General features: G+C 40.9%; 1 protein-coding gene across 9 annotated transcripts in view; it reads right to left on the bottom strand.

The window, feature by feature from the left end:
* Positions 1–24,750, bottom strand: part of EBF1 (EBF transcription factor 1) — a 267,442-nt gene that overhangs the window by 38,223 nt on the left and 204,469 nt on the right. For all 9 annotated transcript variants that reach the window (XM_068206044.1, XM_068206047.1, XM_068206042.1 and 6 more), the window contains exon 10: positions 20,558–20,684. In XM_068206044.1, the coding sequence (XP_068062145.1) occupies positions 20,558–20,684 (127 nt within the window). The remainder of the gene's footprint in view (positions 1–20,557; positions 20,685–24,750) is intronic.

Here is a 24,750-nt window from a genome sequence, read left to right on the forward strand (position 1 = left end):
CTCCCTGCCTGGGGCTCAGCAAAGGAGGGGATGGGATGGAGCTGATGAGCAAACTCCGTCAAGGGCTGGTGCTCCTGACAAAATCAGGGCTCTGGGGCTGGTCTGGCTTTGGCTAAATTGTCAGCATTAGATCACCTTGCCAGTCAGTTACAGAGGGATCAACAAATCCTACAGCTCTGCCCCCAAACACGAGCTCAGCACCCCTGAACACGCCACAGAGAGATCACTGGTCTGGAATCTGGAGCCTCACAGGCAGAAGGGAAGAGGAAGCAAAAATAATTGCTTATATCCCTCCCTTCTCATCTTGCCTCTCTTCCACCCTCCCAATTTACCTTCTAGAATATACTCAGTAAACCAGTGAAAGTGATTATGGAAATTAAAATATCTGAGGTGCAACCATTTGCCTACAAAACTGATATCTCAAAAAGAAGTTGTAAAAGGCAAGGAAGTGAGGAACCAGCCTGAAACTCACTGTCCTGTTAGGAAATTCTCCCAATATTTCATTTACAACAGGCATGGACTTTGGTTCTTCAGTGGTCACCGCTGAGTTTGGGATAGACAGCAAAACATCTAAGCTGGCTTGGCACCCCAGAGCAGTAACCACATCCCTGTGCTTGGACTGGATTATTTTTTCCAAAATTGGAAATATTAAAATTTCCCTAATTAACACAGAGGTGGAATACACAGATTAAAAATTGTGAAATTATCAGTAAATAGAATGAAAGATGTAAAGTTATGATGGGTAACGAGATACCATCACATAGATTTATAATCATGCACTAGTACTTATTTCCTAATTTTCTAGATATTATTGGCAGCCTATAGGAAAATTCAGATCTCAGCTCTGAAGTTATCAATAAAATACCTTCCAAGCAGCATAGTATTGCTATTTTCTCTTGTATAAAACAAATACCTGCTTTCCATCCAATTCAAAACAAAAGCAAGCCTCCTGTAATGGATTACATTTTTCTGCACATTTTTTTTTCTAGTAGATTTCATAAGAACTGTCATAAAAAATTGCCACCAAAATCTATGTGTATTGTATTAATACGCCTCAAAGTTCAATACCAACACAAACAGTATCATCAGGTGATAAAAACAAAGATACTGCAAGTGTGACATGTAAGAAGAGTATTCGAATGTTAAAATCTAATTTAGCAATTTGCAAATTGCCGCTCTAAAAGGAGGAATTTAGCATTAATCTTGCTGGAAGTGGCATATTTATCAGGAACTGATTTGCAGTTTTCCAGGCAGTAAGCAATGATATAAATACACTTCTGGGTCCATCAGCACTATGCAAGAGTGAGCTTAAGCAGACAAACTCGGGGAGGCCCTGGGTGTGTGAAGGATTAAGCACCTGGCTGCCAGAGTTAATTCATGTGCACCGAGGATGCCCTGATGCTCCTGCTCCAAACCTGCTCCAGCACAACTGCCCCGGGGTATCTCTGCTTCCTGCTCTCCTGGGCAGAGTATCCCAGCTCCAGGGAAGCTTTTCCCTCCTTCCACACCACCCCCTGTGCATGCCAAGCCCATCCCCTCTGTCCAGACACCTTCCCTCACCAAAGAGGGACTGCAAAAATGTCCAATATCTTGGGCTTCAGAGAAAATCACTTTGGTTTTGCACTGAAGGCCCTGTGTTGATGCTGGACAGCCCATGTGTGCCCCTGGGCAGCTGTGTCCATCCCTGCAGAGCCTGGGCACAGCCAGGGGGGCTGACCACACCTTAGGGGTCTCTCAAGAGAGGAGATTCCCACCAGTGGGGTTTTCTCACTGTGTTGACTTTGATTTCTACATTCTGTGTGGTCTCCTCCCTATCTGAGCATGATACACACTCAGTGGTAAAAGCAGTTATTGAAAAGAAACTTAATTTTAGCTGATTGAGTAACAAATGGACGCTGACAAGGTTCTGTGCATCCTGCTGGAGCAGATGGATCCTCATGCACCCAAAGTGAAGCTGGGGGAGACACAGCAATGATATTTAACTCTAGGACATGCAAACTGGTTGATGCTTTCTCTAAAAAGCACAAGGAAATGCAATGTCACCTTTTTCTTCCAAACTTTGCTTGTTGCACAAAACAGAAGTGAACGAGCAAAAGAAAAGGAAAAAATTCCCATGGGATTCACCTGCTCTACCTGTCATTTCCTTTTGTTCCCTTTCCTTCTGCAATTCCCCCCACACCAGCAACATAACAGAGTCCCCTTCAAAAACTACAATTTCAGTAGTTTATCACAAATATAAAGTAAAACATTAACTACTGAAGCACAAATAAAAGGAAACTAAATACACCATCTCCTGGGCACCTAGAACAAAATTAGAAAAAAATACCTTTTCTTAACATTCAAATATTCTGAAATTATGGAATTGGAAAGGGAGAGGTGGGACTAATGCAACTCTGCTTTAAAGCTTCTTATGCTGTGAAATCCCATATTATTCTATAGGCAGCATTCACCATCAGCTAAACTGACCCACTGAACCCTGGTGTAAGTGTCAGATGGCAGAATTTCATTTCAAGTACTCTTGAAAAACTACTCAGGGGTGACTTTTATGACATTCAACTACTAAGCATGCAAATCATTATTTATTATTTCTTAGGCTTTCAAATCTCACTGGATTAAAGAACACATTACATTATTTGGTCAGAATTTTTTTCAGCTCTGTATTTTAATCAGATTATGGCTGTGGAGACATTAAGTTTAAGGATATTTCCCCAACAAAGAAGATGTATTTCCACCAGCAAGAATGAAGTCACCCTCTTTGTTGTGAACCTATGCAGTGTTTTTTTTTTCCCTCAGTATAAGAGCTCTTTCCACATTATTTGCCATCATACATTCCCTGTAATTTATAGCAGCCTTGAATTATTTCTCAGTTTCAGAGCTGGGGAACAAACAGCCACAAAAACATAAAATTTAGGTACCTATGCCTATTTAAAAATAACAGCAGGCACCTAAATGGACTTCCAGGACTCTAAATGCAATTAAAATTCTGACTGTAAGTAACAGGGTCAAAATTACAAAGGGAGCTTGAGACTCAAAAGAGGGTTTTCTGCCACTGGAAGAAAAGCTGCTGCTCTCCAGTGCTTGGACCTGCAGTTTGAGCTGTCTGAAGCATCAGGAGACATTGAGATCCTTCAATCAGTCAAGTTTTAGTGAACTAAATCTGTAAATAAGCACAAGGGACAAAATTCAAAATTTCTTTCTATATGCTGTGCCAGGAAAGGGTAGAAGAGTTGCCTGATGGGAACAGTTTTTCAGTAGTAAACTGCAGAGGGAAGGAGCTGTCAGTCAATGATAACCTCCCATTCCAAGCACATAGAGCTTTTCAACTTCAAAAGGCACTAATGAGTAAAAATTAGTATCTGCCCATCCTTGTACTATTGCCTTCAAGTAGAATTTATTCTATTTGAAGTTTTTTTTTTTTTTAAGTATTTGTATTCTTAATTAATTCCTAGTCGTCCTGAAAGCTTTTGGAGACATGTAAGATCACCCCCAAAACATGACATTCAGTGACTGTCATTAATTTCCCGTTTCATAACGTTTCACAGAGCAAAAGCAGCATTTTCCAACCTGTGGTGTACAAAACTCCTGGACTCCAGAAGTCCTGCAACTGTTTCTTGGTGGCTCATGAAAGGGTGCTAAGAGAGATGCAAGTCTGTTGTCAGCTGGTTTAAAGCCACTGCACAATTCATTGTTCAAAGTTCTGCATTTGTACTGGAAAATATTCAGGTGTCCACAACCCTAAAAATGTTACAGAGATTGCAATAGATGGTTTGTTGGCACAAGCTCTCCTCCCACTGGAAGATTTGCTACATACATTGAGGCACCAGCTTGGACGATTGTGGATATTTTCTGCTGAATGGGGCCCTTGGAGAGGAAATATTTGATTTACTGCAGAGTTCTCATTTCCCTGAATTGCAAATAAAGTGTAATTTGATTAAATGTAAATGAATCCTACAATACTTTTGGTGGCTTGTCTGAAACAATTGATTGTAATGGGCATCCATCATTTGGCTTGATTTTAATTCAGAGACAAAAAAGGCAAAATGAGAAAACTAAAGCAAGTGCCACAAACATTCTAGAGCTGGAGCAGTTGAGATTCCTGGCGTTGGACTGTCATTCCCATTGTTCTCAGAGTAGAGGGGAAATGCAAAAGCAGAAGAATAATGGGAAACACATACATGGAAATAGATCTGGAGGAAAATTCAGCTTTTTCGCAACGCGTTCTGTTAAATCAGCCTAAGAAGCACAATTTGTTAAATGTATTTTAACATCAATATTCTAAAATGAATGAGTAAGGAAAATTAATATTGCTCAGTGTTTCTCAGTTAGAAGAAAAGCTTTGTTTTTATAGATCACCCAAGTCTTTTTTCACCAAGATAATTTCCAAGCTTATAATACTAACTTCAGCAGTTCTTGTGGTTTGGAATAATAAGAGAAGTGAAATTACTGATACATACAAGCTTGATAAACTTTTGGTGTCACTTTTTTCAAATGTGGAACTACACCAACCACAGAGATAATAATAGATGACCAGATTGTAACTGCTTTATTGCTTATTTTTCCTCATAAATTTTAATTTTTGAAAGTTAAGTGAAAAATGTGGTTTCAATTTCCTACAAATTGCACACAATTGGGTTTTAACAAGAACATAGAATGGTACATTCATTGGAGTGAATTAGGGAGAGGAGTTTGTGTCTTTGTCTTTCATCATCATCAGAATAACAAAGTTCAAAATGCAAAAAAGATGACTTAAAAAAACAAAAAAAAAAGCAGCTGTACAATGTACTAAGAAAAACAAGGAGTAATTCTTTACCTAAATAAGCTCTGAGCAATTTAACACGAAAATACCTGCTCTAGCCTTTCTCCCCTCTGGTTTACCAGACTAGAGCTTAGAAGAACTCAGGCTGCAGACACATGTTACAGGAAAGCCTCTAACAAGCAAACTCTGTGTACATAAAATCCTTTACCAGCTGTACCAGAACTGCCCGAGTGCTGTGCAAAGCAGCCCTGCTCAGGCCATATTAAAAAGGCCTGGATAAATACTTATGTGGAGCTACCAAAACAAGAGCAGAAATGAAAGCCAAGAGGAGACAGATAATATTGATTTTGCCCAAGAAGCACATGGGATTCAAATCAGGGTGTGGCTTTACCCACAGCACCCACACCTACAACTACAAAACACTTATTAAACACTATTTAACACTTACATCTGAAATCACACTAAAGGTGACCCAGATTCCCTTCAGCAGTAATAGTCCAAGTGAGGTTTTTGAGGTACCTGAAGTAGGTAAGGGCAGCACCAAGCAAATGTTGAGAGAGGATCGTGCCCGTGCTGCCAGCAGAGAAACGAGGGGGGTTAACTCAGGACGAACAGGGAGGTGACCCAACTGAAACCAAACCTATTGGTCAGCACAGCTCCGAAATGGGGGCTGGAGATTAAAATACAAAATGGAAAATCCCCTAAATGCCTGCAGTCAGGCAGTCAAAACTAACCGTAAAGACTGTAGGTATTGTGAATCTTAGAATAATCCCATGAAAATGTGCAGTGGTTGACAATTAGATTCCTAATTTAATCAAGCACTTAAGTAACCTAAAGAGCTTCCTTGACTTCCAAGTTGTTTGGCTGCTTCTATGGAAGTAAGGATGCTCTTGAATCCTAAAGCATATAAATTGAGTTACATATTTTTAAACAAAAAAATGTGAAAATTATGTAGTAATGAATGTAAATATAAAGCCTTTATCAGTTTTCTTTAAAATGCTTAAAAATACTCAGAACTTATAGAAAAAAGTAGGAAATAAACAAAAGACACATTTTAATGAATTTTAGTGCAAAAGAAATTTTCGTTATCATGTTGTACGTGAAAAAAATCAATTTCCCTAAGAAGAAAAAAAAAAAAAAAAAAAAAAAAACCTTGGCACTGTAACTAGCACTTCAGGGGAAAAAAACCCATCTTCCATAAAAATTCAAATTATCAAATTTGCAAAATCTAAAGGGACAAAAGTTATTAGGGAATGACTGCAGAAATTTGAGAAAATATCTGTGATGAATTTCATGCAGCTTTAGACTTTATTACACAAATCCCTAGGAATTTTTTTTTTTTTTTTCTGTAAGAAAACTGTGATTGGCCAATAACTGTAAACCTCAAACTGTTTTCTAAAACCACACACGTGTACTGATGAACTGCTCTGCTGACACCCCTTGCCATGGTTGTTTCCTGAGTTAGATTTAACTCACATTTTTTGTCCTATGACTGGAATCACCAAAGGCAGAAAAACCCCACAGGCATTGCCAGTGCCTTAAAAAGATGCTCCAGCCTCAACACCTCAACTCTGAAGAAAAGAATGCTTCCAGTGAATGGAAATGCCTGGTCCTACCTCCTTCCAGAGGCAACAGCATGTCCCCATTGCAATTGTCCCTTCCTGACTGGAGCTGCCAAGGGTGGCAGAGAAGAGGGTTTTCTTCACCCCACGTGTCCCCACAGAGCCAGAACACACAGCTCTCTCATTTATCATCACGCCAGCTCAGCCTGCCAGCCTGACAAGGATTTTTCCCCCGGGGCTTCTAAACTAGAGATGTTATTTAGGTTACAAAAACAATTGCACCTTTGCTGCTTCCCGAGCTGCGAGCGTGCAAATGAAAGGATGTGAAACCTGCCAGGGCTGCGGCCACAGCTCATCCTCAGGCCAGGGAAAGCAGGGATGGAGAGAGAGCTCTGGGAGAGGCACCACGGCCATCAGTGGCTCAACCCCTACTGCAGGGCCCTGCAGTTCACAGAAAGCAATTTCCTTTGGCCTCTGCACCAGCCATAGATTATTTTCTTCCTTTCATTTTTTCTCCCTTCCCCCCACTCCTTGAGCAGAAGTGTCTGCTTCACTCTGCCCCCCTCACTGTATGGATTAAAGGGGAAAAAAGGACAAACCCAACAACGCTGAGGATCCAGAGCAAATCCTGCAGATCAATGTTAGCTGAAATTTGCAGGAGGCCTGATCTGTTCCGAACTTGATCATCTGGTCTGGCTCCTATTTCTAGATAATGATCATGGGATGCAGTAAGTTTGCAGCACATACAGAGCAGCTTCCTCACAGAGCAGGATGCACCTTTGCTTCCACAAGTGCTAAAATATTGCCCTCTTACAGGACTTCACTGGGTTTTTTTATCTCACACAATTTCTCCTTAATTATTTCCTTTTTTTTCACATAGGTAAATCTTATCTGTCCTCATTATAAAAATCTCGCTGCTAAATTATTTATGCCAAACAATCAAGTGTGGTACCTTTGCAGATGTCAGCAAATAAACAGAAATGCAATGTTGCATGATGGAGTTTAATGCTGTGGAAATGTCGGGGTGCTTATTTTAAAATTCCACTGACCTTTGCCGTCCTTTTTTCAACTTTTGCTTATTGCCACAGTAAGGAAACGCTGCAACGAGATCGGGAATTTTTACACGAGGATGCTGAAAGTCAATATTTAAGGGAAGCGTGTTTCCTCAATGACACCATTGCTGATTATGTGCTATCAAGAGGCAGCAGAAAGGCACCATTTATACAGACCACGGGCAGTACAAGATACAGCAAAGAGCAAAACAAGCAAAGCCAAACTCCAGGGTTGCCTCAAGAGGAGCACAATATCTGCATGTTGTTACAGGGGGCTGCTGTGACATTACGATATTACAGGCTTGTGGTTATTTGGGGGGGTTCCTCTCTTTCCCTGCTGGCACTCCAGGCTCTGTGGGACCTGTGTAACAAGGCAATAGTGTCTGGGAAATAATGAGCAGGGGAATGCAGTGCTGTTCTTTCATTGCAGTGTTAGGTGCGATGTTGCACACTAAAGCACCGGATCAATACTTCCAGCAGCAACCCGTTCAATACACCTGAATTATTGCTTCATTTTTCTTCTTATTATAGATGAGTTGTGTTATTATTTTCCCCAAATCGATATTTTACAACCTTTTTTATCCGTTTCTCCATAAATTTTGTGATTACTTTAAACTGGGAATTCCGGTACACTAAATAAGATGCAGTATCTGAGAGGTAGTGAATGTACCAACACGATTTTTTACTCCAGACACTGCTTAAAGGCAGATCCTAATCAATAGCTAAGTAGGAAAATTTTTAAGTTAGAAAGTTGGAGGCAGCACCATGCTTACAAAATGAAAATCCAGGTTCCTAGAAAATACTGGCTCCAAAAGAAGGCTATTTTAGAAACACGGGGAAGGAGAGGCCTGATGGGCACTTTGCGTGGGAAATTTAATTCCAAACAAATATGCTTTTTACTTCCCCTCAGCTAAAGGGCGACCATAATTCACTGAAATTGTTTCTTACAAAGCAGATAATCCTGTGCACCTTAGAGTGATTTAATTAGCTTCCGTAGCTGTCTCCTGCTAAGTGTTTAAAGCATCTGCAAATCAAATCATGTTAACTCATCTGCTGCACCACTTTCTTTGTTCTGTGCATAGGACCTTCCTAATAGCATTAATAGAAGCATGAGTTTCCCTGGAGAGGGGAGTAGCAAAGTGAGTTAATTACATAGTTATTGTAAAATTGTGTACATTATTCCACAGATCACACTGGGTAAGTATTTGGTTGCAACACAAAAAAATAATTTTGGGTGATCCCAAGGAGCAAAATGGTACAATTTGAAAGGAAAATGCAGATTCCCACCAAAGCTGGAGGAATTCTGCCAAATTCCTGCACGCAGTCTGCCTGGCCTGGCTGCTCATGGACTGCAGTGCAGGATCCTGGCTCTTCCCTACACTTCAGCTGCAATTTCTATCCTCACATTTACTGCAGGATTACAAGATTGAGCAGTAGGAGGTACAGTAATCTCCATTCAATGTTTTATAGCACTTTAAAATTTTTAAAAGATAAAAAAAAAACCAAAAAAACCTGGGATTTTCTGCTATAAACAGTATAGATTTCTGCTCAGATCCATTTGGTCTAATTAGGCATCACAGACCCCTCAAGGAGCAAGTCCAGCAGTTTCTTTGGATCAGTACTACAGTGGGGCAACTAATTCACAACAAATTATTCCCAGTCAGTAACTATCCAAAGAGATATTTTTCTCCAATTATTCTGTTTAATTAAAGTATTTGTCAAACAATTTTTCTGACTAATTCTATCCTTATGGATAGATAATTACAGAGTGGATTGTTACAATTTTGGAACTTAAATTCCCCATTCATATGTTCAGCAAAGGCATCACCTCACCTGTGTCTTTGCTGCTTTTCAGTAAAATTTCTTAGCAACCAACAGTGAGTTTTACATCCTTTTGTCCAGGCAAACAGCACAGAAAATTCATTTTCCATAGCACACTCTGAGTTTTTCTCAGAAGGGACTGTTTCAGCAAACTCACTTGTTCAAACATTCACAGGGAGCAAAACACTACAGGGAAACTGAAGGAAATTCATTGCCGAAACACAAATGAATATTCATGGTCCACAGAAATACCCTTATTTCCCAGCTCTAATCAGCATGAACATCTGTGAAAAAAAGTCTAATGGTGGAAACTGGAGAGGGGAGGGGGGGTCATTTCCATCCTTTCCCTTAGGCCCCCATTTAAAGAGGGTTCATTTGTCCTTTTAACAGAACTCGCAAGCGATGCCAGGATGAACAGTTTTGGGGAAGAAAGGAGGTGAAGGCTTGGCCTTGTCTTTGGGAAATCTGAACTAAATTCTTCATCCTAGAACAAAAGATACCTGGTGCAGGTTCTTGTTCCTGTCCCTGGCCAGCCAGACCTGTGCACTGCCCTGGGAGCTCCTCTATCAGTAACAGCCCCTGAGCTGACAGGAACACCCAGGGAAAATCCAGTCTCAGGCAAATGGGTGAGGCATGGCTCACTCTCATCCTTCTAAAAAACTGACATGCACAGTTCAGTGCAGGATTTAATGGAACAAAAAAGTACCTCAAAATTAAAAACCTGTAGAAAAAAATATTATTGTTTTTCAGTATGATGGCCACTTGAAGACCTTGGTTTTTTGGAACAGCAATGTAATGACTATTTCTAGTAGCTGTGCACAACATGCCTGTGAGCTTTAGGGAGAATTCTTTTTGGAGTGGTGAAAACAGTCAGAGATCTACATTTGGAAAAAATATTTCCCCAGCAGAAGTGACCTTTCAATGTGAATTCATGGTTACTTCTGGCAGCAAAATCTTGCCTTTCATTTTTAAAAATACAAGCTTGCTGCTGGAACTGCCTGAGCACACAAACTACTTATTTTTATTCGATGACTTGTGGCCTTCTACAGAAACTATCCCACTGAAAGCTGGGAACTGGGTATAAGATAGGAGAGAAAAAGCAGAACAAAAGAAAAAGGGGACAATAAGTAGATGTATCTCAGAAACTATCAGGCATTCCAATATTGGGGGTAATAGTTACTTTCCTACACAGCACCTGGCACGTGGGGCACTGAGGGCGAAACACTTCTCACCCAGCTTTAGCCAAACAAGTTCTTATTTGAGAAGTTGTTCAGAGCCCATGTGCAGGCAGAGGACAGAGGGAAGTTTCCTGAAGACTCCCGTACATCTTAAATGACATCTGACAGTCCAGGGGGTATCAGACCCAGAGCTCCAAAGGGTTCACTATATTTTTATAAGGTATAAGAGGGCCTCATGAGGTTGAAAAAGGATAAAACCCACCCTGAAGATGCTGCAGTGCTAAAAAGGGACATAAAATTTCATAATTCTTCATAGGTATCCCAGTATTGGTCTGTAATTTTCACAGATTTAAAATGGGGAGTTTGGCACCAATTTCTGTTTTAACACGTATTTTTACTAGACGCCTGTTACAATATCTTAAATGCCATATGCATTTTCTTTCCCATGGGGACCTAAAAAATGCCATATTTAGTTGCTTGTGTGGGGTTTCTCTCTGTGTTTTTTTGGTTGGGTTGGTTTAGGTTTTTTGTTGCTTTTGTGTGATTTGGATGGTTTTTATTAACTCTCTGTCTGCTGGGTGTGGGTTTTCCTTTTTTTAAACCACCAATGCTGGCACCTGGTGCTATCCAATAGCAGTTAAGTCCACAACTCTTCAAGCATAGAGGTTAACCACAATTTATGGCAACAGGAAAAAGAAGAAAAATCATATTTGGGAGGGAAGGGAGAGGACAGAAGTTAAAGACATTGAGAGATGAAACAACAGTAGGTACGGCCATGCAAATGCCTTAGGGCAAACTGTGCAAGAGTGCAGCTCTTCAGAGGCAGCTGCCCAAATCCAGACTCTGTTGTGATACTGCCTGGACGGCTCACACTTATCTCCCCAAGACGTAAACTGCCACGAACTCCCCTGGTCCTTGGCAGTGTAAGTTTGGTGTGGAATGGAAGAAGTTCCTTCAGAATAGCTGCAAAAGCACAGCCTAATTTACATCATGCTAACATGCTGGTGTTCCAATATATCAAATAACTTCTGTCCTACCTTGTGGAATAAAACATCTGCATATGCTTGGCTTGGCAGGATTAAGGCTTGATGGTTTTATAGTCCTCAATTAACTGCTCACAACAGACCAGGGGCAAGATCCAATGGCAAAACTCCTTTCAGTGAAGGTTATACAGTTAGATGCAGACCTTAAACAATCGAGCTTGAGATTTTTTTTTTTTTTAATTAAAAAAGAAAATGTAGCAGTTTTAGCACCACAGTGTTGTCCCTTAGCAACAGCAGCAGCTGGGCGATGACAGAGACCTGCCAGGAGGTCCCGGGGAAGCTCGTTGAGATTGCTGAAACTTTTGTGCAGATTGAATCTTCAAGGAAATTCTGCTTTCTCTAAGACATTAGCCAGCCATTATCATGAAATAAACGTGGCCCACTGCCACATGTCTCACATAATTTAAAACACTGTGGCTACAACTCCTTTCCGGGTTGGCTCCTGTGGTGTCACCAACGCAGCAGCTCTGCAGCCCACAGGGCCCGTCTGCACTGCAAAGTTTCATACAAAAGTGCTCAAAATAACTTTTAATAAAGTAAGGATGGACACTGTAACCTGTGCCAGGAGGCAACTCTGCAGAGTTTTGGCGCAGCCTGAGAAGCTGCCAGGATTGAGTTTTGTCATAGTGTGATTAAACTGTTTCCAACATCTCTATCCAGTCACCAGGGCAGACCACATCACTTATGCACTTGATATCTTCATAACTAAGCAGAAGAGTCTGTGTGAGTTCTTGCAAGATAGCAGAAAAGTACAAAGAACTTCACACTCCATGCAATAAATTGCTCTGGCATCCACTGAGATGAAAGGCTACAAGTACAAGATTTTCCTTTTATCTATATATTAACCAAAAAAGCCTGAATCTGTAGACATGGGCTATATTGAGGCACATCTTCTCTGTAGTCTCTGCTGTCAGAAGCCCTAACCAGGCTAGATAAGCACTACTGGCTGAGTAGGGATGCTGGTACAAGCAGAAGGAACGAGGCTGCCCAAGTTCTGCCTCCAGGGAACGATGCTGCACATCCCAGAGCTGGGCACTTGTGAAACAAAATGCCTTAGCAAAATGAGCCCTCACTAACGAGCACCTCAAAGGATTACGAACATCTTAAGGAGACTATTTGGCAGGCAGTGCTGTGTGAGAACATGCCTCAGGCAGCTGTGCACTAAATTCAGGTCCTGACACCCTCTCCAGAGCCAGCGTGGGCACCTCTGAGAGCCTGGCCATGGCTTGGCCACTCTTCAACCACAGCAAATCCTGCCCACCATTCCAGCAGAAACCAAAACATGCTGCACCCCACGAGAAGAGCAGGAAGGATGAGTTAAGTACATGCATTCCCATGAGGAAGCCAGAATTCCCTGTCTATTAATCATGTCAGTGGCAACAAGTAGTCGAGGATTCAGCTTTCTGGACCAGCAAAGGGACAGTGCCTTGTCCCTCTTCTTAGGGCACAGCATCAAAATACATTAAAATGATCAGTTCAACCTCTGCTGCCACTCTAAACTGCCAATTTCTGTGGTGTTTGTCTAAGCTGGATACCCACATATTAAAGGCAGTGAAGCCCCCAGTAGAAACAAAGTACAATGCAGACTTTTTAGAAATTCATCTCAGCTCCCTGTTTTATTGGCCTTTTTTAAAAAAGCAGAGGGAATAATATCTCATCAAGTGACATGAGCTAAAAGGATAATAAAAAAAGATTAACAATTTCAGTCTGGAATAAGAGTTTTGAAGCAAGGGTATGAAAATTTAAAGGTTTTGGGGTGGGGATAAAGAAAATAATCTACAAGGCTTATTTTGTGAATCCAGAGGGTTAATTTATCATGAAGTCTGGAATTTGAAAAGCAAAAAAAATGGTTTATTGCCTCTGAAGGTCAGATAACAATGTTATATCATATTCAATGGGTTAAGGTTCCAAGGGTCTACAGGGTTGCATGACAATTGCAGGAATCCTTATGAAGTCTATTTTATACCTTTATTGTTAATAGCTTTCTAATCCTTTACCACAAATTTATAGTTTAGAAGTGGCAACTCATCTTAAAGATTAAAGGTATGTGACAAACAGTTCATGTCCTCTAATAATCAAATCACATAGTTTAGATTGGGGGCTTATCAGGCTTTTTCCTACTCCATGGTTTCATAGGTAGAAAATACTTTATATCTCTATTACATGAATGATGAATGGGACCATTGGTTATGGGCTGTTATTTGCTTGGCTGTAGTCAATATGTTTTCTTTGGACAGGGACTTCAGTGATTTATTTCTCTTTTGGTCTTATCACTTATTAACTCAGAGCAGACAGAAACAGCCAAGGTTGTGAATAAGGACTAGTGCCCATTTAGACTTCTAATATCACAGAAAATATTCTTTTTAATGATCCAGCTACCCTTTGCTACGTAGAGTCTGATTGCACTTCCCTCTAACTAGAAAATAAAGGTCATATTTCTTAGAAAGTGTATACATAAAATATGCAAAATAATATGTTTCCTTCACAGCCAGCTTTATTCTGACGGTTGCTGTAATTGCTTTCATTTTGAAGCTGTGCTACAGGTACCCTGCACACTTTCAGTGATTGTGTTTTGCAGTGTGTTATGGTGCTACCAGTGTTTAAGAAATACCAAAGATATGAGGGTTCTGTTCCTATTAGCAGAGAACAGGGATCTTCCAGTTTAACTCCACCAGCCCCTCTCTGCAATCAAGTAGGATTCCTCCCATCTTCCTTTCCTGACTTTCTGCAAACCAAACCAACCAGCCTAATATTGCTAATATTCCACCCTGATAACTCTCCACACTTCACTCCCCTGGGCACGTCCTTACAAGCTTCAAAACAAATATTTTGGTAACAACATTAATACCCCAAACCACCACCAAAATAATAAACACTGAGATTATTTCATCTAGAAAATCTTGTTCCAAAGCAATTGCAGCCTTTTTTTTTTCGCCCTCAAAGTTTCCAGGCAGGGCAGGTGACTGACTCAGTTAATGAACTGAACATACAAAGGGCCAGGCTCAAGCTTAAACTCAGAGATTTCCTGAAAGCAGCTCTTCTCCTCAAGGGCAGGTAACACCCAGATCACATCACTGATGGGGGGCTTGGAGGAAGAGACTGCACCAACCCCACCCTTGTTTTCCCTGCAGGGACCTGGACCCAGCAGTGGTGCCACAAGTCCTTCAGGGACTGTGACAAACTCCTCTGGAGTCCCCATGGCAAGGCCCACTTGGGAAAGAGCACTTGGCACAGTGAAATAAAGGGGGAACCTATTGATATCTGCATTAAGATATTTTTTAAATAGTTGTTAGAAGGATTTTTTTTGCTTGTTTCTGAGGAATTAATTAAATTCCCTGGTAAAAGTTTACATTTACAAAGGTTTGTTTTCATTCATCCTTACTTGATTGTGCTTTAGAAAAAGGATTTACTATGTCTCCTCCATAGAGCCTCTCTGAGATCAGGAACAGATTTTCTATGGAGCATCCAAAGCACAGGGTAACCTGCAGCACAGGGCTCTCCTGCCCTTCAGAACAGACAGCTCTTACTTTAAACTTTTTATATTTCTTTGCATTGAAAGATTTTTTTTTTCTGTTCTTCTGCAGCACTTTCTGACTATTTAACTTCAGGACATCTGATACTTTTTATTCTGCCACCACTATTAATATTTACTAGTGAGAGGCAGATAAAAACTGCTGTTAAAAACAAATGGCATTCATTTGCTAGCTACCAGATCTCATAGCTGGTCACTCTTCTGGAGAAGTGATGTGCTCTATATTTCATTTCAGCTTAATGATGCTCATATCTTTGAGACTGAAGAATTTTATAAACACATCAGGATAAAACCTGAGACAGCATCAGACGTGCTGGATCTTTTCTTTTATTTTTATTGTTCTGTTGATGGTGGCCTTCTCTCCTGATTTATACTAATCAGTTATTTAAGTGCTCATGATTTAATAATAAACACACATGAATGAGGCATTGTAAAACTAATGAGGTTGTGGATTACTGATTTTGAGAATAACTGCCACAGGGTTTTAACATTTCCCAGGAATCAACAGCCACACAGCTATGGCCAAGGTTAGCTGGTGTAAGGGTCAAACTCCAGTCTGCAAGGATCAAGAAAAGCTCCAGTGGGGCTACATGAACTTCTTGACAGCCAGTCTGTCTCTTATCACCACTTCTTTTTCCTTCCTTTTTTTTTTTCTCCTTTTTATTAATGTTCTTTTCTTTAGTCTACAAACTCCAGAACTCTCCATTCTGAAAACTGATTGTTTCATTGATTATGTACTTTTTGAACTTAGTTATTGGTGCTTTCTTGAAAAGAGAAACTTTTCCTAGCAAAGGAAATCACTGAAATTTCCCATTTTGGAATCTTAAAGGACTCAAGATCAGCTTTTAAATATCTCCAATTCTGACCAGATCTCTGTACGTGACTCCAACCTCTGCTTCCAGGACCATGGGCTCAGGTTTTAGATGGTAACAGGTAGTTTTTGTTCTCTTACTCTTGAAGGTATTTGACTTCAAAAAATGAAAAGAGAATGATTCTCAGAAGACAACTACTTCTGCAAATAAAACCATCTTAAATTAAAAATCTGAAAATTAAATCATCTAAACCAGAGACTTTTGGAAATGTTACCCAATAATTTGTGATCTGCAAGGCCCTTCCTCTTTGTACACAGACTCAAATGTTTTTGGAAGAACTTTCCACAAGGCCATTTCTTCTTTGTAGCAAGTAGGGGAGTGGAAAGCTCCCTGAGAAGCCCTGTGACATTTCAGAGACAGACGCAGTTTCCCAGAAATTCTGTGAATATCCTGACCTTCACAGCACCAGGATTTCCACATCTCTCCACACACAGTGGCCTAACAGTGCAACACAAACACTGGTCACTCCTGGCAGTGCCCACTCTGTCCTGCTCAGCCTTTGCCACAGTTATCCTGCAGGATCAGAGCTCAGCACGGGGGTTATTCCCAGCCCTGTGTGCCTACACTCAGCCCCCATCCAGCCATTCCCATTAGCAGCACTTCTAGAGACACATCCCACCCCAGAGCCCACAACAAACCCCAAATGGCCCATGGGGGACTTGGTGCCCTGTCAGCACACAAAGGGTTCAGCCCACAGCCTCCCTGCAAGCCTAACGCAAATTAAAATGGTCCCTAAATTCCAACCTGAATCCAAGCATGTAACCTATTTCCAAAAGGAGGAGCAGTATTGGGGGTACTGCTCCAAGAATCTGGATTAACCCGTGTTGCACACAACCTCAGTGACACAGCTCTGTACTTCTGGCCCCTTTGAAGTCCTTTGCTCTGTTTTGGGAAAAAAAAGCACAAAATCTTAAACTGAGCAGGTGGTAGAAGACACAGCATAATGCATTTTTATGGGCCCTCCATATGTCCTTTCCAATATGCAGTGAGATAAATTCTCATCTCACTTACAGTCGTGCAGCCCCACTCAAATCTTGCAGCTTAGTACCACTGTAAAAGTCATCTGTAAAACTCATGTTGTCCATGGTGCATCCATTTTTTAAATAAATACAAACCCAAACAAAATCTCAAAGGCCTGTCTGGGTATCACAAATTTGTGCCAACGCTCATTTCTTATTTAAGTCGACCGTATATGCCCTGAGTCACCTTCCTATGGATTTGTACTTCTAACATTTTCCTTTATATCAGTTTCTCCAGTCCTAAAACAATGGTAGTGACACACACTTGACTCCCAAGTTGTGAGACAAAGCTGAATTCATTCAGTGCTCTCCAGTGCCAGAAGAGACTTAGAGATGAGCAGTGCCACAGCATGTCTGGGTACTTCTCTGTGTAATATGGATTTTTAATATTATTCCAAAGTGAACACACATTCAAGGTGTGTTCAGACTTCTGTATTTCTAATAACGTTCTCTCAGGAATGTCAAAGCTGAAAATCTAAGAAATAATTGCTCTCTAAGTGCATGCTAATGGCTCGCTCTGCAGATGGAAAATAAAAAACTTATGTTTTCTTGTAAGCACAGGGTTGACACTGGTTTATTTCTTTCAGAAATACTCACAAAAGCCAGGATTTCTCTGTATATATGTGACCTTGATTCCTAGATGGCACATGGACTACTTAGAGATCATGTTACTAAGTTATTTGCAGTTAAAGAGGAAAAAAAGGCTAAAATTAATGGGTCACTGGGTATTTTCTTCTGAGAACTTAACTACTTAACAGTAAGAAAAAAACAGTTTACAGCCAGGTGGCTTGAGGGGATATTTTGTTGAACACTGATTAAAAATAATTTCTTCTAAATGAGACCTGACCACAAAATGGGACCATTAACGAGCAGGGACATTCTCACCAGAAAGGAAACTACGCTTGATCAACTCCTGCACCTCCCACAAACCCCAGGTCTTGTTCTCTCTCTCTCTCTCACACACACTCTCTTTTGCTTCTCCCCCCCCTTGCTTTTTCTGCTCTCCCCTTTTTCTTGTTCTTAATAGCAGGGTAAATAAGCAGCAAGTGATGCTGAAATGTTTTCGGCCAAAAACAGAGGCCAAACTCCTCTGAGAAAACATTTGGCCTCTGTGGTTTTGTAATATGTTCCAGAACACTGAGTTCACTGAAGAACATTGTGAAAAACTCCCATCGGCTGGAGTGATGCTGGGGAATGTTACTGTATCCCAACTTCCAATTGGTCCATTTCCTGCAGGCCTTGTTAAAAAAAAAAAAAAAATAACATAAAAAAATAGTGCTATGTGGGAGTTAAAACAAGTTCTCATGGGAAAAATGAATGGCAAGAAATTCTAGCTTTAAAAGAAACAGCTAATCTGCTAGTTTGATTGTTCTTCAAAACTTACAATGAACCAATAATCCTAATTAAAACCACTTGGCCTAGTTCTCTAAAGCATCATAGCTTTTTCTATGCTTCGTTTGTACACACCATAGACTATTAGTTTTTTTCTAGTGCTCACTAACAAAGTGCTGACTTTGTTGGGATGGCTGAGCTAATTTCGTGAACTCAGTGTGAAACCTTAGCTAAACAAAATTGTGGTAATTTTCCTTAATTTGTAAAAGTGATTGGAGTGCAAACAAAATTTTCCTCTTGGGTCAATCCTATAATTTTCAATTAACTAAAACTAATCGGCAGGCATGTACTGAACCTGCATTTTGTTTAAAGGGCTGGAAGGCACTTCTGAAGGTCAGGATGCATTAATTGTTTTTTATTTTAGTTTCCTTTAGTCCTTTTTAAAAAGCTACATTTAAGTTCAGGCTGATTCTAAAAGGGAAATGCAAATTGTGTGAGGTAGGATTTCAGTCACAACACCTTTTCTGTATCTATTGTAACTCTGTAAGTAACTGCATGAGAGAATTGTCCATGGACTGGATCACCTTGATTTTATCATTATTGTTCAGTATTTCATAACTTTCATTTACTGGATGAAAAATACTGTGTTTTAAACACCAACCAGAAAATGCATATATGGAAACACTCTCCCTACTGGGACACTTTATTTCCACATTCAGCCATCTGCTTCTGGGCAGACAAGCTAAACTGCTGCCCTCCTTTTACTGGAAAGCTAATTAATGATGATCTGAAAAGCAACCCCAAAATGGGTTCAGACCATTTTTACATTTAAAGAAATCATCAAAAATTTCTTTGCAAAGTTAAGGGGAGCAGGTTTCCCCCTTTTTTCCCCTTCCATATCCACACCTGCCATTTCACCAGCCCCAGGGGCAGCCACTCTAGTGGGGTGAAAGCAGGCAGGACAACACAACTTCCTCCAAGAAAGAGAGGAGGGAAAGGATTCACCTCAAAGAGTCCAAAGCTCTGGGCAACACCCTCCTGTCATGGTTCACACCATCAATTTGCACAAGGCATCAATTTGACCTTTGCTTTTCCTTTTGTTCCAACACATTCAAAACTGTAATTAATTTTTTTTATATGGTGTGTTATTGTCCAATATATGGATTTCCCACACTTTGCTGAAACCATAATGCTCACAAATAAACACACACAGCTTCCAAAAGTGCCTGCTGCTCAGCCAGCAGGGCAATATGTGAGCATTTTAAGAGCCAGTTTAAAGAAACCCAGTGTATAATCTCATCTGGGGGAGAGGGTACTTGAAAAAGACAAAAAAGAATTATAAGGCACCTTTGTTCACCTTGCTTAGTGTTAACAAAATTCAAATGAGAGTTTCCTGCTCTTCTCTCCTCTACCTCGAGTCCCTGTGTGTAAACTGAGAGTTGGAGCAATGTATGAGCCCAGTGGAACTCAGAATGCCTTAGTCACAAGTATTTATGATATATCCTAAAGTTCCAGGGGCAACTGAGGATGAGGAAATTAATTGTACTGGATTGTGCTGAACCACAGTTCAGGCAAACAGTTCCAGCATAGTCCTGTCTGTAGATGTGAACAACAAGTGCATTAAAAGCACATCAAAACCAGGGCAAAGCTGTTAATTCCTGTAGCATACACTTTCAGAGGAATCAATGACACACATGCTTTTTAAAAGTTAGGCTGCTACATGATTTATTTCCTAGGCCATTCCTTTAACTACTGAGAGTGGTTTGACACTGACAGCACCTGCAATCTTCCACAGTGTTTTGGGGTTTTTTGCTAGATTTTGAGGCCAAATCACTCAACTTAGTGGTCTCCAGTGTGGGAGACCACCCCAAAGCACACTGCAAGTTGCTTTGTCTGCAGCACTGACTGGGCTGAGAGCTACTTGAGCTGCCTGGAAGCCAGAGACAAGTGAGTTATGGTGAGATGGACTGGCAAACAGGCTTTGAAACCTTGCAAGACCTGCTGGACAACATGAGATGGAGATGTTTAGGAGGATCCTTCTCAAGGCAGGTTTGTGTGTCTGGCTCCTTGTGCTTGCACTCTTCCTCTGTTTGTTTAAGTACTGGAGTATCTGTTTCCCTCCTTCCTCTCCCCTCTGGGTAAAGAGATGTCCCATTGCGAGGACAAACAAGCAAACACAAATCCAACACTGGTGTGCTTTCAGATTCATCCCTACAGTCCCCCAGTTCTCCAACCTCCCCCAGATTTCAACCTCAAACTGGTGCCTTCAGTGACATCCTCAGCCAAAACAATAAGACGCAGCACAACTTTTAATGATGAAAGCAGAAGACCTAGCAAGGGTGATACATTGCCTGCCCTATTTTTCCCCCTTACATTTAAAGCATCCATACCTGTGTAAATGAATCTTCCAGGCGTTCCCTTGCAAAACTGCTTAGACTTGTAGGACAATGTGACTTCTACAACCCCTGGGATATGTCGGGGAGGCGTCTGTACACGGATGGCATGTGGAGTAATCAGCTAGAGAAAACATTGGGAAGGGAGAAGAAAGAGAAAACAAGCACTGTTAGATGCTGAACACCTCTTTAATAACACTTTCCTCTCACATCACAGTAAATAAGCTTTGAAACATGTAATTAACCTGTCAGTGTTTGAATACAATCTTGATGTAACCCACACAGAAGCTAGTGACCACAATATTTACAAACTTTCTTGCAACAGCATTATTCCCATTTTCATACACGGCAGGCACTTGCTTCCTAGTACAAGCATCAGCCCTGGTTTAATGCAATAACTCCAGCCTAGAGCAGCAGGACACCCACGTTTGCTCAGATGAATTCTGGGGTCAAGACAGTGTCCAACAAATCAGATTCATAAATGACACATGATTACCCGTGTGAACATGGCACAACACAAATCCAAGGTTTTAAAAACTCCAGCCCCCAGCTGACATCTGTAGACTAGAAAAACACCTTGTGCTGCTGTTTTAATTTTCTGTTCATTTTGTGGAGGTGTAACTGATTCCTGTAGCAATGCAGCCTTGGCTTCTAAAGGATGCTGGATCTTTCCTTCAAAATTATGAGAGCACTCAAAAACAATGTACCAAAGAAAAGCATCTAACCATCACATCCAGTCTGCTTCACTGCAATGACTGACACACATCTCAGAGGGCTTCTTCAGGTGTAGATTTACACAGAAATAAGTAGATAAACCTGACTTTCTTTTTATTGGGGCAGGGGATTCTCATCCTCTTGGCACAAAGGTTGGGGCGAGTCAGTGTTGCACTTTCCAGGCTCTAGACCATTTTTGCTTTTTCAGGATTCTGGACTGGATTTAAAATGTGGTCCCTGAAATGAGTAGCAGAGCTATCTAGGAGTTCACTAATTCAGAGCAAGATAAACTCTGCTGCTCTCAGAAACTACAGCATTGTCTTCCCCATCACCAAAATGTCCTCTTCTCACTCATTGTGCTCCCTCAGAAAAAAACAGTAAAAAGAAGTCCAGAGAAAAGATGACATGATTGTGTCCAACAACCAAGATACAGCTCTGGCACATGGATAATCCTTCTCTGCCTGTGGCACATTAATGCACCTCTAGAGGGGCAAATAAAACCAAGACCATAACCTGGCTTGACAGGTTATGAGCAAAGTGTGAGCACCCCATGCAGTCAACTGCTCTGTGCTCTTGGTCGAATCACGTCCTGGATTAAGGAGTAAATTTCAATAGATTTTTTTAAATAAAAAGCTTATTTAGTTCTTATTTTTTACTAAGAACTAAATGTTTCAGCATTGTAGTAAGGCCCTACCAAAAAAAAAAAAAAATCCAAACTTTGATCCAGTTCTTTGTTTAGGGCATGGGACTAAAAAAGAGCACAGAAGGAGAGTAATATCTGTCTGAGAGCCATCTGTGCTACAGAGGGAAATGGCACACACAGTAGGGAGCTCTCCATATTTAAAATAAGAAAATTAATATTAAATCAAGTTGAATGTTAAAACCAAAACTACCAGCATCAAATGCTCCAAAAGTTACTCAGATCCACAGAAGTCAGAAGCCACATGTCATTTTAGAAATTATCATGTAGGGGTTGATGTCTTCTTGTTTGGGAGCTCCAAAAGTATGTTTTCAGGCTCTGCTTTGGAATCATGTGGTTTAGAAACTCACTTACTTTTAAAAGAAACCTGCCTTTTTTCCTAAATTGCTCACTTTATCAATTTGGGAAAAAAAACTAAAAATTAAAACCAAAACCAAACCCCAACCCCAAACTTCCAAGGAATGCTTCTACTTAAACTGTGTTGTCTCACAGTTGAGCTGACCGAAGCGTAAAAGTCCAGGCCAATTCTCTCCATGCCCTAAAAAGCCAGCAGAGGCAGAAGGCAGTGCCAAGCAGCAATTGATTTCTAGTGCTTCAGACACCTCTCATGTTGGGATGAGCCAGTCCCTGGAAGCTTTGACCCTTCCCCACTGAACCAACATGACAAGCTTAGACTACTTGCTCAACTGTAAGCAGCCAAATATAACTGAGATAAATCCCATCCTCAAGTGGTTCTGGTTAACTGGGTGAACTGGCAAGATGAGAAAAAGTTTATGGCATTTTTGGGAAAAAATATTTGTAAAAACAGCCAAGGATTTTAGTAGTAAAGGTTAACACGCTCATCTTACTACATCAGCATGAGCCTTGCATCCCTCACCCCAATTCTGGCATGAGCTATACAGGCAGCTTCTGGTTGTATCTTTGAATTTCCCAGCATTTACTGGTCTGTCACCACTTTAATGTTCTTTAAACATAATTTGTGGCATTTTCCAATACTCATCTTCCTTGGTTCCCAAGAAATGTCTGACCTATTTATGGTCCATTGTTACAGAGAGCTGGGGAGAGTTAAGCAAGTTTCCTGGTTTGTTCTCCACAAACAGTTTGGTTTTCCTTTGTGCTCTGAAGTAAATAAGTTTAACTGTGTTTAAAACCACAAATATACAATAATGTCGCCCACACATTCCCAAAGGGTGAACATTATGTCTGAAGTCCTATGGTTTAGGACACTCAGGATGTATTTTATTCCTCTTTTCCCTACAACTAAAGCTTGGGAGGTATACCAGGAGAATACATGTGCCTCTTCCTTTTGCTTTTTCTCCATCACATCTGTCATTGACCACTGGCAGGGATTTGGTGCTGGGCCTTTGTTCTGGGTCAGCCTTCAGCTCTCCTGCACAAAGAGGGAACTGGCCAGCTTGGTTACACACCAGGAGCTCCTGAGATTGCTGTCATAGCAGGAGATTGGCTTTAAGGGACAAAAAACATTCCCTTGCACATCGAAACCTCCCACCTTGAATGTCAAATTCTGGTTTCACAGCACTGCCAGGATCTGCTGTGGGCTGGGAGCAGCTCTCCGTATTGTCCTGACTCTGGTTTGCAATCCAAGTGACCCAGTTGGTGCTGTACATCTCTGGGCAGTCCAAGCCCATCCACAGCAAAAGCAGATCTGCCCCTGCCTTCCATAACTCCAGGATTATGTGATGCTTTCCTGTCTACACTGTCTACCTGGGGCCTGATGCTGGGAACCTACTCCAGCTTTTCTTCTTTCACACTGACAGCCTGCTCCTTCTTCAGGGCACAATCTGCCTCATATTTACATGCAAAGCATCTGGAAGAGGTGAGCTATTACCATCCAGGGATATTAAAAGTAAAGACACCACTCCTGGATGCCTCTGAGCCCCAAAGAGCTGGAGACTGGTAAAGAGTTTTGGGGAAGCATCGTGACATGTTCACCGTGTTGTTTTTAAGCATCTGTCCTTGCCCAGTGACACACACAAGACTCTGAGGTAGATGAGCTCCCTGTGTGACCCAGCAAGGCCAGCTGTGCAACATCACCTCAGCTGGAAACTCTTGGTGGATGAACAGACACCAAAAGAACAACATGGCAAGAACCAAGAATTCCTAAATATGAGTTATGCTCCTTTCTGAATTTATTTTCTAAATGTAAATCTTGAACAAGGCATTAGTCTGTGATTTGGACATGAACCCAGCAGACAAAATTCTCAAATCCATCTTCCTCCTCCATTCCAGCATTTAGCAAATTGAGAAATGGAGCTGAACATAAAATTAGTAACTGGACCTTTCTCCCAAGGGATTTTCAAGTGATTTGGCCTGATACTTAGCAACTGCATTTGCTGTTTGATATAAATTCTTCCATGTCAGCTGGGACATGCAGTGGGCTGCACTAAAACCTGAGTTAGAGATCTTTTGAATGGTGGGCAGTGCCCGGCCTTCAAAATCCAAAACACATTTGGACTGAGTGTGTACAACAAGCCTCTTTCTGTGGTTTGCTAATATATTCTAGGCATTCTTGTGTGATACAGCATCATTTCACACTCTTCAGAGTGCCAGGTTACTTTCTTTTTTTAAAAGTGACATTTTATAAGTAGATGTCATTAATCTGAGTCACTAGTTTATTTTTGCATGCTTGAGCTCTGGTTTGTGGTTAGGGAAATGGTGACAATCAGTCATAAATTTGACTTTGACTCTGTGTGAAGAGGACCATTAGAACAGGAATGAAGAAAAATCCCACCAACTGAAGGTAATGACAGCTTTC

Source organism: Anomalospiza imberbis, chromosome 15 (assembly GCF_031753505.1).
Source record: "Anomalospiza imberbis isolate Cuckoo-Finch-1a 21T00152 chromosome 15, ASM3175350v1, whole genome shotgun sequence".
Taxonomy (NCBI): domain Eukaryota; kingdom Metazoa; phylum Chordata; class Aves; order Passeriformes; family Viduidae; genus Anomalospiza; species Anomalospiza imberbis.